Here is a 14,537-nt window from a genome sequence, read left to right on the forward strand (position 1 = left end):
TTTTATTTGCAAAATGCCAGCCAAGTTTGCAGAGCAGGCTTTGGAGTGATCTGAATTCTCTTTGGTGGTGGGCCTGCCTCCAAAGGATTGCAGCTTTTATCAGTTGAACTATTCATAGACTCATAAGAGTTGGAAGAGACCACAAGGGCCATCCAGCCCAACCCTCTGCCATACAGGAACTCTCAATCAAAGCATACCCAACAGATGGTCATCCAGCCTCTGTTTAAAGTCTTCCAAGGAGGGAGACTCCACCATACTCCATTCAAAACAGGATTTGTAGTCTTAATCCTTGTTTCCAGAATGCAGTATCAAACTACAATAAGTTTCCACACCTTCTGGAATTCTCCAGCATTCTCCTCACCTTGCATGTTGTAGTCAAAAGTAAGTTCCTCACCAACACGAATAGATCGAGTAGCAAAGAAGGCAATGCGTGGGAGCCGCTCGTCCAAATTTTCAATGAAGACATTGTACACCTGTAAATTGGGGTTGCACTGGAGCACAGAACACAAATCAGAGGAGAGCAGTTAAGAATACTATATTAAAAATTATGTTGAGGATCTATCTCCCCATGCCCCAGGATTTACTGCACTCACACTGTGGTTGACAAAATGAGAAATGTTGCCATAGTAAGCAGCATCCACTGTGTATACATCTTCTACATAGTCCAGGTCAAACAGGTAAGTAGCACCTTGTCGATCATAGATCTGACCGCGTCGTTCAGCCTCCTCTGATGTGATGATCTGGGAGGGATGTGAAAGAGAATGAGCTCTATAGAAATATTTACTTTTGCTTTCTTAGTCTCTACTGTGAACTTCCCTTCCAGGGCCCTGTACAACTGGCTAATTGTTTTCTTGTAATGGTTTGTAATGTTCATGCTTTTGCATATATCTTAATAATTTTACATCTCGTCTGCAGCTACTTGATAAGTCTTGTTTTCAAAGCAAAACCCTGAAACCACTGCCACCATGACAGATAAGTTTATGAAAGATTTCCAGATCTTCAAAGATCCTCGGAAGTTCAAGCTGACTACTGAAATAATCATACAATGTATGTTGGCCACCTCCCTCCCCTTGTGTGGTACCTTCTCTATACTGCAGATGTCCAGTAGATGGCTCCAAAATATACCTCACACTCTGAATTTGTCTTCAGGTTGCCTTTCTTGGAGACCCTATGAATTCAGTAGGGTTTCCTAGGCAAGGAATAATCAGAAATCATTTTGCCAGCTCCTTCCCCATTTTGCCAGTTCCTAACCATTGGCAGTCTTCCATCCAAGTACTAACCAGGGCTAATCCTCCTTAACTCCTAAGATTAGATGGGATTGGGTACCTTTAAGCCAGGGGTTCCCAACCTTTTTGACTCATGGAGCCCTTATTTCAATGGCAGAGCCTCTAAGAGACTTACCCTATGTTTTACAAGTTAATGGTGTTTAGGTGTATACATTGTGCCCACACCATACGCGGGCGCGCTTTATGTGGCTTTCAGCATACACTGAAAGCTGCATGGGGAGGAAGGGGCGGTGCATCCCATAGGGACGAATGAGGCGCGCGCCTCTGGCGCATGCATGCCACTGCATGTATGAGCCCCATTCATTTAAATGGGGCTTGAGCATAGCCGTTATTTCTTTTACACAGGGGAGTCCAGAACGGATCCCCGCATAAACAAAGGGCACACTGTATATAAGAATATATTCTTACTCTTTAATTTCATTCAATTTTTATTTCTTTCATTTTTCTGGACAGCCGTGGAGCATCTGGTAAGTGCATGCAGAACCCTAAAGGTTTCTCAGAGCACAAGGGGCTATTTAGGTTCTCTTTCAGGTAATAAGACTCAATATATCCTTACTACAGAAGCATTTTTCTTGTGCAGATATGACTACACAACAAACAAGTCTGAAGTGTTTGTCCTTACGGCCTCCTTGCCTTCTTATTTGTTTGCTTAGAAGATTTAAATTCTGCCTTTCAGCTGAGAGTTCCTCAAGAGGACCAACAAAAGATTGCAGCAGTACACATGACATAAAACACACTAATAACTTTTAATATTCTGGCTAATGAACAGGGCCAGAATGTATCTTGTTGACATATAACAGGTGATTTACTGAGCAAAATCAATTACTGTATTCCCATTCATGTTTTTGTATTTTGGTCACTACAGAATTAAATACTCTATCTACCTTAAACTGAGATACAGCAATTTCTGAATTGAACAGTAGTTTGAAATGGAGGTTAGGGGAGCTAAGATTTTAGGGAGAAAGTTTATTGACTGGTAGACAAACTAAGGTCTAGAACACTCTGCTGAAGTAAATAATCCAGTCTGAGACTGCTTTAATTGTCTTGGCTCAGTGATAGGGAATCCTGGGAATTTTAATTTATTGTAGCCTCAGAGCTCTGACAGAGAAGGTTACATGTGTCACAAAACCAGAATTCCCTAGCACTGAGCCAGGACAGTTAGAGGTCTCAAACTGGATTATTTATGTAGTGTGTTTTGGACCTAAGTGTCTAGGGAACAGTCTCTCTACTATAAGACCTCAACAGTGTTTATCTTTCTTTCTGGAGAATAAACTTTTCCTTTCTGCATGCTCCTCTTGAATTATCTATAGGCCAGATATCCTTTACTATTTGCAGCAGGCCTAGAATTCAAAGGATTTGCTTCTATTGGACAAAAACAAAAGGTGAGAGTAAGCAATACCTCCATTCCATAACTGCACTCCTTTATTCAATTTTTAGGGCAATTCTCACGCTTTTGATCTCCAAGGATACTACTTTTCTTTTGCATCTTGACTAATACCTCCTTTATTCCTGACAAGACTTTTCAACTGGCCTTCAACAGATGACTTCTCCATCTTACACTGGATTTCACCTCCTATAGTGAACTAGTCTGTTTCATGATAAACATATTCTTATCCCTCTGGTGTGTGTACACATAATGCCCAGCCCTTTTAGGATGGCGATAGGAGCTGTTTAGGATTAACTGGAACATTTGTAGCAGTTCTAATCCATTAGAGTCAGTAAGAATGAGGGAGAGAGATTAATCAAAGCAGGATGAGGCGGGAAAGGACAAAGAGTTTTCGTTTGTTTCTAGTCTGGCCAGTAACAAATTACAGAAGAGCAAACAAAGAGCAGCCTCTCTAGCCTCATTGAGCCTTAGGAAAACCAGGCCAGGAGGGTTGGGATAGTATTTCGATAGCAAATAATATATACAAGCATGTAGTGAGAGTGTAATTTAACCTATCTGAGTTTTTTGAGGGGGTGGGGAATGTGAGGAGAGGGGTGCAGCCTGCCAAGGTCTACAAAAGGCAACATGGTCCCTGAACTCTCAGAAGTCAGCTGTTTCTATCCTAATAATCCTAATTATATTATTTCACATTCACTGCTTTGAATTTACTTACTGCATTTCATTAACAGCATGAACATTTTGAAAGCTTTGAAAAGGATACAAATCCACAAAATAAGTTGCATAACTGTATATGTCTATTCAGAAATGACTTCCACTGAGTTTAATGGGAATCAACCCATATAGGATTTCAACTCCTTTTCATTCATTCATTCATTCATTCAACATCCATGTTATTTAGCAACACTTATCTCTACATTTTCCACAGATCTGAATACAAACCACACTGCTAGGGCATGTCACATGCATACAGGCCATTACTACTTCCAACATTTACAGCCGTGGAAAAAGTCACCTAGGTTTAATTTTTATTTCTCTCTGCATACTGGATCACAAGGAACTTTCTGCCTTGTGTCTGCTCATCCTACCTCTCCCACATATTCCATAACAAAGCTGTTCTTGCGGATCTTCTCCAACGTGCGTACACCCCAGCCACGTCCATTTGCTGTCCGGAAAATGCAAAGGTCGTAACGAATGCCTCTCTGTACCACTCGGTTGGGGCAGTCAATCCCACAGGTGCAGCGAGAATTGCACTCGTAGATGGGCATGCCAGCCTTGATCTTCACTTGGCCGAGCTCATTATAGGCAAATTTATGGTGGGAAACACCAGGACAGCAACCATCAACTGCTTCTGACAGACAGTCTGAGCATTCACAGCCCACGGCCACCTGGTTGAGAGTGATACCCTCCCCAACCTTGTATTCATTAATGTAGACAAAGTCCCGGGGAGGCCCATCCAAGTCCACCTCATTCTCAACCACAATACGTCCCTTGTGGCTGCGCTTGGCATTGAGCTCATGCTCCCAGTTTTGCAAAGCTTTCCGCTGTTTGGCCTTCTGCACCAGGTAGCTGGAGATGCCTTGGTCAAGCAAGCGGATGTTCTTCTTGAATTTACCTCCTCGGCGAATTAAAGCCTGCTCTAGGTCCCGGTGGAACTGTTTCAGTATGGAGATACAACGCAGGTTCTTCCTGGGCTCCCAGGTGTTCTCTGATTCAGGGTAGCCCTGCCACTTCACTAGGTAGTACTCCTCATCCTGCGTAAAAGGTAACCATGTAGTGTCAGCCTCAAACATGCCAATTCACTTTCCATAACAGATCCCAGAAAGTAATGTCTCCCAATACAGTGCTCCCTCGGGTTACGAAATTAATTCGTTCCGCGGCTAATTTCGTAACCCGAAAAACCTTCGTAACCCGAATTGCCATAGGCGCTAATGGAAAAAAAGCCGCGGCTCTGCCGCGGCTCCATTTAAAACAGCGCCGGGGTTTTTTCGTAACCCGAAAAAACCTTCGTAAGCCGAAACAATAAATCCCTATGGGATTTTTTCGTATCCCGAAAAATTCGTAAGCTGGGTAATTCGTATCTCGAGGTACCACTGTATCTGTTGTCTACTAAAACCCAAAGCCAAGAACAAAGCCCAGGAATCCCACAGAGAATTTAGCAACTCTTCATCATCCCATTCTAATAATCATTCTGTAGCAGTGGGCACTTTCATCGCCCCCCCCCCCACAAGACTGTCTGAATAAGTGAAATCTTATTAAAAGTAATGAAGCTAAAGTAGAAGTGGGGAAAGCGTCAACAATTTTTTAAAATCCCAGTTAACAAACGGACACCTTAGAAATGAGGAACCCCAATGCAAATTTTTCTCAAAGGAAGAAGCAACCATAATGCTTTGGAAAGGCCTGAGAAACTCACTCCGACTTTCTTGTAGTCACAGAGATATTCCACTTCAAAATCACAGAGGTTTTTTCTCGTAATGCCCAAGGAAGGGCAGCACATTTTCTCCAAACGACATAAATCTTGGAGTTGGGACCAAGTCGACTTGCAACAAATAGTACAGGCTACAGGAGATAAGGACAAATATCCACAGTTAGAAGTAACACACCTTTTCTTCTCTCTCCCCACATTTTTAAAGTAGTACATTATCTGGCTGCCCCACCCAGCATCTTATCTAGTATCTTTAAATAAAGAGAAACCCCAGAAGTCTGACCCAGGAACACTTACTATCTCAGAAAAAAAGGGTTATGTAAATAATCTTAGAAGCACATACTGCACATCTAGATTTATTTTTCCACTTGAGTTCCAATTCCAATGTGGAATTCCCTTCCACATTGTCTTCCATCTATAACTTGATTGTATTCTTTAGCACAGAATTGCTCTTAGTTGCTACGAATGTTAAAAGAAATTCAGAGTAATTGCACCATATTTGACTATTCACATAATGTAAAACTAATACGTCAAAACATCAACCATAATAAAACTGGTGATGTAGCACATGATCTGACCTTATACATATTTGACAGCATTGTCAAGATTGTTGCTTTCAGCTCCATAACCTCACAACCTTCAAATGGGTACACACCCAATGTGTACCAGCTGCTTATCCTTAGATGTCCAAGCAACATCCATCTATGACATTGTTGTTGTGTGCCTTAAAGTCATTTCTGATTTATGGCGACCCTAAAGCAAACCTCTCTTGGGATTTTCTTGGAAAGATGTTTCCTTCATTTAAGGCTGAGAGCGTGTGACTTGCACAAGGACACCCAGTGGGTCTCGTGGCTTTGCTAGGAATCGAACCCTGGTTCCTAGAGTCATAGTCCAACACTCAAACCACTATGCCATGCTGTCCCTCATCTATGATATTATTACCAGTTTTAAGCCCAAAGTATAGAATCATTTTTTGCTTGTCAGTTGCTCTAAACCAGTTCTGATCTCAATAACATAATTACTTCCCCATTTTTATAAATAACAGACTATAACTAATTTTTTTGAGTTCACTGTTCTAATCATTAATAACTTTTTCCATTCTCCAATTTAATTTTTTTGATGGGCTATTTGCAGCAACCCAAATTGCTCAGCAGCTTACAACACATAAGAAACAACAAAGGCCTTGCTCTCAGGTGCACAAACCTGAAGAGAAAGACTGAGTTAAAGAAAGAGGAATCTTTCAGGGAAGTGGTGAATAGCTGGCAAAACAGGCCATGAAAGGGTTTTCCTCCATCACAATAGAAGAGTGCTAGGACAACAAGTGGCAATTATCCAGATAGGCAAGAGGACCTCATTCATTCTCCCTTACGTTCTTGGACCTATATCATTTTAACTAAAGAAAGTACAGTTGGCCCTCCACATTGGTTGCTTTGACTTTTGCTAATTTGATTATTTGTGGTTTTGATTAATATGTCCTCTCTAGGAATCTCTAAGTCATCCAGAGAAATTCTGCTGGATGTTGGCCATAGAGTTGTGCTGGAGAACCTAGAAGTCTAGTGAAAACACTTCTCTAGGCATTTGTAGCTCCTCCAGCATGATTCTATGGTCAATTTATGGTAGATGTTGAACACAGAGTTGCATTGGAGGACCTGGAGATTCCTAGACATGTTCTCTCAGGTAAAAAGAATACTGATTTTTATTTATTTATTTGTGGTTATTCTATATTCATGGAGTCCTTCATCCCTAACCGCAGAGAACGTGGAGGGACCACTGTACAGTGGACCCTTGGTATCTACGGTCAGCCCTCTCCATTTGCTGCTTTGACTGTTTGTGGATTTGGAAATTGACCACAGAGTTGGGTTGGAAGATTTAGAGGTTACTAAGGAACACACTTCTCTAGACATCTGTAGGTCCTCCAGTGTGATTCTATGGTTAACCTCTGGCAGGTGTTGACACAGAATCCTAGAGAGGTGTTCCCACATAGTGTTTTTTTTTTTATTTCTGGTTTTTCCTCTTTCATGGGGGTCCTGTGCCCTAACCCCAGTGAATGTGGAGCGCCCACTATACTGCGGTTTGGTTCCAGAATCCTCCAGGGATACCAAACTCCATGGATGCTCAAGTCCGATTAAATACAATGGCGTAGTAAAATGGTGTCCCTTATATAAAACGGTAAAATCAAGTATGCTTTTTGAAATTTAAAAATGTTTTAAGAAATATTTTTAAGCCGCAGATGGTTGACTCTATAGATAAGGAGGGCCGACTTTAATTATTTCTACTTCATAGGGCTCCTTACAGGTAGAAAGTAAGTACTTGGCATCTCCAGGTCAGGTTGAGATCCTACTATCAACTTGACCTGGAGATGGTAAGGGATGAGAGTAATCAAACAGAGGAACCAGCATCTGACACAATGTAAGGAGACTTTGCATGTTTTTATTGTAATTTCAGAGGATGTATTTTGTTATAGTCTAGTCTGAATTCATCATTCTGTGACTTGTATAAAGAAATTCAATGTGTACCCGAACTGAAAAAAATTGCAAAGTCTTCAAGGAAACTGGTTTGTTCAAACAGTTTGCCTTTCACCTGCAGAATCTTCATTCTTTTCAAGCCAATAAAACTGAAAACTCTAGGGGGAAGGTCAGCACTAAGTGTGTCTTGGATAAAAGGTCAGATGTCATTATGACCTGTGATTAGCACAAGATAACCCACCCCAAGTCTTTATGATCAAAACACACTGCAGAAAAAATCCAGTTTGAGGCCGCTTTAACTGCCCTGGCTCAATGCTAGGGAATCCTGGGAACTGTAATTTATTGTGGCACAGGAGCGCTCTGACAGAGAAGGCTAAATATCTCACAAAATGTTTCACACTTCCAAGAATTCCCTAGCATTGAGCCAGGGCTGTTAAAAGCGGTCTCAAACTGGATTATTTTTGTAGTGTATATTGATGAGGGAGCAAGCTTGTTTTCTGCTGCTCCAGAGACTAGGACCTGGAGCAATGGATGCAAGCTACAGGAAAAGAGATACCATCTCAACATTAGGAAGAACTTCCTGACAGTAAAGGGCTGTTCAACAGTGGAACACATCAGAGTGTAGCTGAGGCCCGTTATAGACGGGCTTAAAAGTACATGCAGAGCACATACTAGGGTTAAGGCTAGTGCGCGCTGTGCACGCACAAAATGGTGGCAGCCGTTCCACACGGCTGCCGTCATCGATACGTCACGGCCGCACCACATCCAAACGAGGCAGCGCGGTTGTGATGTATTGGGGTTGCGGCAGGGCGCCCAGGGCGCCCTTTCTGCAACCCCGGAAGGAGCTCCGTTTCAGAGCTCCTTCTTGGTTTGGTCCGAATGGCCCCTTTCTCCTTCTCCCCGCCGCCGCGGTGTGTCCTTGGGGCTTGAAGCCCCAAGGACACCCCTTTCCTGGCTGCGGGGAAGGGGCCTTTTGCCGCTTCCCCGCAGCCCAGAAAGCGGCAGATTGGGGCTTCAGCAGCTGCCGCTCTGGCTGCTGAGGCCCCGATCCGGCAGGGAAAGGTGCGCCTACAGGCCGCCCCAAAGGGGCAGTCTGTAACGCGCCTGAGTCTCCTTCCTTGGAGGTCTTTAAGCAGAGGCTGGATGGCCATCTGTCAGGTATGCTTTGACTGAGATTTCCTGCATGACAGAGGGTTGGACTGGATGGCCCTTGCAGTGTCTTCCAACTCTACGATTATAGTCATTTAGCTACCTCTCCTTATTGTGAGATTATCCCAGCTCCTATTGTTCCCGATATATTACCAGATTTGGGGGGGAGGGACCCAAACCAAACCATAGCAAAAGCACATGTATTGCAACTTAATGGAAACAAACTCAACAGTGATTAATGAAAATATCAAACAAAAAGGAGGGTTAAGCACAAAGGCATTTTTCTCTGAAATTCAAAGCTGTCTAAAAATTTTCCACCAAGATAAAACGCTCATGATTAAGAAAGTTACACTATTTCCGCCTTTTGGTCATTTCCTGGTATTATCAAGCTCATTCTCTTCTCTGCTGTTTGAGAGGTATCAAGATTTCTGGCTGATCTTCAAGAACATGCATCCATAGTCAATTAACACGAATAAGAGCTGGTTATTCTTAACACAGTGATTTCTACCAAATCTACTCCACCTGTTACTCAAGCTCAAACTCTATCCTGCCTTTTCCTGGGGGGAAAGCAGGATAGAGATATTATAGTAATGCAGATTGCAATAATATACTGAGAGGACAGGGACTAAAGGCAGAGACTATCTTCCCTTTCTAAATGTTTTATTTAATTATTATTGTTATTGATTTGGAAACTTAAGAGCAGGTAAAACATAGGTTTTTTTTTTTAACAAATAAGGACACATCTGAAGTACCAGTGTGGTTTGAGCACTATGTACTCTGGAGAACAGAGTTCAAATCCCTGCTGGGGCACACAAACCCATTGGGCAACATTGAGCAAGTCACACACTCCCAGCCTCAGAGGAAGGCAAAGGCAACCCCTCCTCTGAACAGATCTTGCCAAGAAAAACCTGTAACAGGTTTGCCTTAGGGTGACCCTAAGTCAGCACTGACTTGAAGGCACACAACAACAAAGATGCAACTGACAGGGCTCCATCAAGAACCTGACGGGCCAAAGGTTTGAATCAAGGTGACCAGGCATGCTCTTTTTCCAACCTCCTGTCCAGGAGAGAATTGCAAAATGTCATCTATACTGAGCATGGCTAAGAAGCATGGATGTGCATTTAAATGAGTGTTTTTGATTTTGTCATGTCCTCAGTTTTTCTTGAGAATCCTCCATCTTACTGTGCCTTGCCCTCCTTTGTGGTTAGTTCATCTGGTCACCCTGGTTTGGGCAGCATTACCTCAGCAAAAGTTAGTTGATCCCCCCCCCTCCAAAAAAACAACACTAGAATACAGTAATGCTGATAGGAAGCGTGTGAGAGAATATTAAATGGAGCAAAGCTTTTCTAGGGACAGGAGGTGAAACACAAGAGGAAAGCACACAGAAAAGGGGGCAGGAAGGCGAGGAGACAAAACAGGGTTCACAGAGTGGCTTTCTTTGAATTATTATTATTATTATTATTATTCTTTGCTGAAGACTGGGCTGACCAGAGGTCCTAACCACAAAGGAGGCCAAGGCACTGCAAAATGTAGGACTTTTGGGGGGGGGGGAATGTTACAAAATAAATGCTGGAAACACTCATAAATATAAATTCATGCTGCTTCTTAGCCATGCTCAACATGGAGGACATTTTAGAATTCCTCCTGGACAGAAGGCTGGAATGGAAGGCATGTCCTGGGCTGCAACCAAACTTGAGAAACAACCCAGTTTGACCCTCACTTTAACTGCCATGGCTCCATGCTATGGCATTCTGGGGGTTTTAGTTGAGTTGTGGCACCAGAACAGAGCCACGGCAGTTAAAGTGGAGTCAAACCAGATTATTTCTGCAGTGTCGATGCACCGCTGGAAAAGGAGGACGTCTAGTCACCTTGGCTGAAGAAAGCAAGCAATGGATCTGAGGAAGCATGCTCTAGTCTAGGAAAGCTCAAGCTGCCACCTTCTTTCTTTCAGTGAGTCTCAAAGGTGCTACAAAATCTCTCTACATGCTGATTCCACAGACTAATACGGCTATATCTTTGAATTCTCAGCCTCAGGGGAAGCCAAAGGCAAACCCTCACTGAACAAGTACATAGAGAGATCTTGCAGCACCTTGTAATGACCAAATGCATCTGAGGAAGTAGACTTAAGGGCCTGAACAGACAGGCCAAAATAAAGCTGCTTGGGGTCACTTTGGAGGTATGCTGTTTAAATGACACATGCATCTTAAGAAGCCAGAAGCTGTGCCAAAGCTGCGCTTCAGTCCTTAGGACAGGAGTGTGGCTTTGGCATGGCTTCCGACCTGCTATGCATCATTTAAACAGCATACCTCCAAAGTGATTCAAAGCAGCTTTATTTGGGCCTGTATTTGGGTCCTTAATCTACAAAAGCCAACTTCTTTCTTTCAATCAGTCTCAAAGCTGCTCCAAGATCTCTCTACAGACCGATTCTGCAGGCTGTTAAATCTCTGAAAGAAACAAAGCATGGAAGGACACAGGAAAGACGAATCACTGCTGGACTTAAGAGAAGCATTTGATTATCTGTGAGTGAAGGGAGTCACATTTTACACACACAACAAAAAACCGAATCACTGCTGGGGTTAAGAGCAGCACTTTTATTATCTGTGAGTGCAAAGAGCCACGTTTTAACATACACAGAGAGACACGCACATATACGAGGTGCGCCCATTCACAGTCCTCTCGCTCTCTCTCTCTCCCGTGGAGGAGACTCTTCTTTCTTTCTTTCCATGCTCGCTTCTCCCCCCTCCCCTCCCCTCCCCTCCAATTCGCTTTCTGCCAATCATTTTTCCCGCTCTGGGCGCGCGCTCCCCCACTCAACCTCTTAACGGTCGCTTCTGAGTGCCTCCGCCGCGCGCCGTTTAGAACGTTGCCGCGGCGGGCGCTGATTGGCTGGCGGCCTCTTGCGCGAGCCCCCCCTCCCCCCTCCGCGCGGTCAGCTAAGCGACTCTCCTAATCGCCACCAGTTCAAAAGCGCCCCCCGCCCCGATGCGCGCGCTTGGCGGTTTCCACTCACCTTTTAAATTTTCCGCCATCTTGCGCTTCCCTCGCTCCCCTTTTTTTTCCCTTTCTAAAGTTCCCTTCAGCCACTGCGGCCGCCAGAAAGTTTTCATCTCACACCCGACGGCCAAAGGAGGAGAGGCGGAGCCTGAGGGAGGGATCATGGCGCTCTCCGAGGCGCTTCCTCTCTCAGCCTCCGCCTCACAGACCCAATAGGAAGTTGGGGAGTGTCTAGTTTTTTCTTCTTTCTTGGTTCCCGCCCAGCCATTTTTTGGGGGGACCTCCTCTTCCTCCTCCTGGCCCTCCTTATTCACATCCTATTAGGCCCCTTCGTGGTTCTCGAAGCCAAAATTGCTTCAGATAGAGTGACTACCTGGTTTTCTTTAATAAAAAGACACCCAAACATCCTTCATGGTCCTCACCTTTCTAAATTCCAAAACACACCGCAGAAATAATAATCCACTTTGAGACCGCTTTAACTGCCCTGCCTCAGTGTTAGAGAATCCTGGGAATTGTAGTTTATTATGGAGTCTGAGCTCCCCGACGGAGAAGGCTAAATGTCTCACAAAACTAGAGTTCCCAGAAATCCTTAGCATTGAGCCAGGGCAGTTAAAGAGGTCTCAAACTGGATTACTTCTGCACTGTGTTTTGGACCTAAGTTATATCAGTCTTGACTTGGGGGAGATGGCTATAATAAACATATGAAGCAACATAGGTTCAAAACACACTGCAGAAATAATCCAGTTTGAGACCGCTGTAGCTGCCCTGGCTCAGTGCTAGGAAGTCCTGGGAACTGTAGTTGATTGTGGCGCCAGATCTTTCTGAAGGCTAAATGTCTCACAAAACCACACTTCCAAAAATTCCCTAGCACTGAGCCAGTTTGAGACCGCTTTAAGTGCCCTGGCTCAGGGCTAGGAAATCCTGGGAATTGTAGTTCATATGGAGCTTGAGCTCTCCGACAGAGAAGGCTAAATGTCTCACAAAACTACAGTTCCCAGGATCCCCTGATATTGGGTTGTTAAAGCGGTTTCAAACTGGATTATTTCTGCAGTGTGTTTTGGACCTAAGGCTGCATCCGTGCTACAGAAATAAGATCTGTTGCTGGTACCAGAGCCCTCTGACACAGAAGATTAAATCTCCCACAAAACTACACTTCCCATAATTCCATAACATTGAACCATGACAAGGTGGTGTTGAATTGGATTATTTTCAATTATGGACTCTAATTTGTACCTCAGTAAAAGTGATCCATCACAGCAAGGAGGGTGAATATATCAGTCTGGATCCAGAATGAAATAGCTCCTTGTTTTTGTGTGCCTTCAAGTGGTTTCCAATTTATAGCTGGCTTACCATGGGGTTTTCTTGGCAGGATTTATTCAGAGGAGGTTTGCCATAGCCTTCCCCTGAAGCTGAGAGAGTGTGACTTGCCCAAAGTCACCCAGTGGGTTTCCATGGCAGAGCTGGGAATCCAACCCTGGTCTCCAGAGTCATCCTCAAAACACTTGTGGCAAACCTATCACAGGGTTTTGTTGGTAAATTTCTTGAGGGAGATTTGCCATGGCCATCCTCTGAGGCTGAGAGAGTGTGACTTGCTCAAAGTCACCCAGTGGACTTCCATAGCTGAGCGGGGAGTCGAACCCTGGTCTCCAGAGTCATCCTCCAATGCTCAAACCACTTCTACCCCATGCTGGCTTACAATCTACATTACTACTACCACTATTGTAATATTGTCAGATGTCCGCTGTACAAAGCAGACAGCCAACCCTCTGAAAGAAGTCTTTCGTAAAGCACATTTCCTGCCAGTAATACCATTTTTCTTTTTTGATGTTTTGCATATATTTTAATCTGTATAGGTTTAACATTTTGTAAGCATTGTTGAGTAATGGGGAAAAGGCCAGATATAAATGGATGTATAATTAGTACTGTAATACAATAACTGATAATAAACTGGCATCTGTGGAAGCAGAGACCCAGTCAGCCTACCAAAAGCTTATGCTGCAAACTTCTCTCTGTGATTTCTCTACCTTTCCTTGACATAAAATATGTTAATAATATCACGTTCTAATATTAATTAATATTAATTATTAATATTGTACATGCAGACACTAGAGAGAAACAGCTAGAAAGAAACTAGCACTAAATCGTGGAGGAAGAAGCCGTAAAACACAGCAAATTTGATTGGAGGTGCATCTACATCATAGAAATAATGCAGTGTGATACCACTGCTGTAGCTCCATCATGGAATTCTAGAGTTTGCATTTTTCAAGGTCTTCAGCCACCTCTCAGTGTTGATGCATTGCAGAACTACAAATCCCAGGGTTCTGTAGTGTGAGCCATAGCAGTTGAAGTGGTGTCAAACTGCATTATTTCTACAGTGCCGATGCACTCTAGGTTTGCAATTGTAGCAGTGACCATGGTTTGCCTTATGCTTGGGCTCACACCAACCTGGAAACAAACAATTTTAAAAATTGCAGCCAAATTCTGAAAGGGTGGACAATTTGTCACATGCATTGGTATGGGGATAGTTCCCCATTTACATTCCCCATTTAGTTCCCCATTTACATTCCCCATTTAGTTCCCCATTTACATTACTTGTTCAAAGTCTCATATGGTTGGTGAACCTGAAATAAGCACAAGTCTGCTTGTTTCTGCTGCCTTTTCCAATCCTGCCCCACCTTTTGGGATGATACAACCTGTGATAGAGTGATAAATGTCAAATTTTGGCTCCTCATCATGACAGTCTGTACAGCAACATCCACTTCTAGTTTTGAAAAACATGTATTTTTAACAAAAATAAATACAGGAAGCCCCCGCTTATCTGGTGGGTTAGGGAC

At 43.5% G+C, this 14,537-nt stretch overlaps 1 protein-coding gene across 2 annotated transcripts in view; it reads right to left on the reverse strand.

The window, feature by feature from the left end:
* The window catches only part of SUV39H1 (suppressor of variegation 3-9 homolog 1), a 21,016-nt gene extending 8,880 nt beyond the window's left edge, over positions 1-12,136 (reverse strand). For both annotated transcript variants that reach the window (XR_006102220.1, XM_042452470.1), the window contains exons 1-5: positions 11,720-12,136; positions 5,084-5,229; positions 3,759-4,424; positions 594-740; positions 362-491 (exon numbers count right to left, since the gene is read on the reverse strand). Coding sequence is in view for 1 of the 2 variants with exons in the window: in XM_042452470.1 (XP_042308404.1) it covers positions 362-491; positions 594-740; positions 3,759-4,424; positions 5,084-5,229; positions 11,720-11,867 (1,237 nt within the window). In the remaining variant the exon portion in view is untranslated. The remainder of the gene's footprint in view (positions 1-361; positions 492-593; positions 741-3,758; positions 4,425-5,083; positions 5,230-11,719) is intronic.
* Between the last annotated feature and the right edge of the window lie 2,401 nt (positions 12,137-14,537).

This window comes from Sceloporus undulatus, chromosome 2 (genome assembly GCF_019175285.1).
Source record: "Sceloporus undulatus isolate JIND9_A2432 ecotype Alabama chromosome 2, SceUnd_v1.1, whole genome shotgun sequence".
Lineage (NCBI taxonomy): Eukaryota > Metazoa > Chordata > Lepidosauria > Squamata > Phrynosomatidae > Sceloporus > Sceloporus undulatus.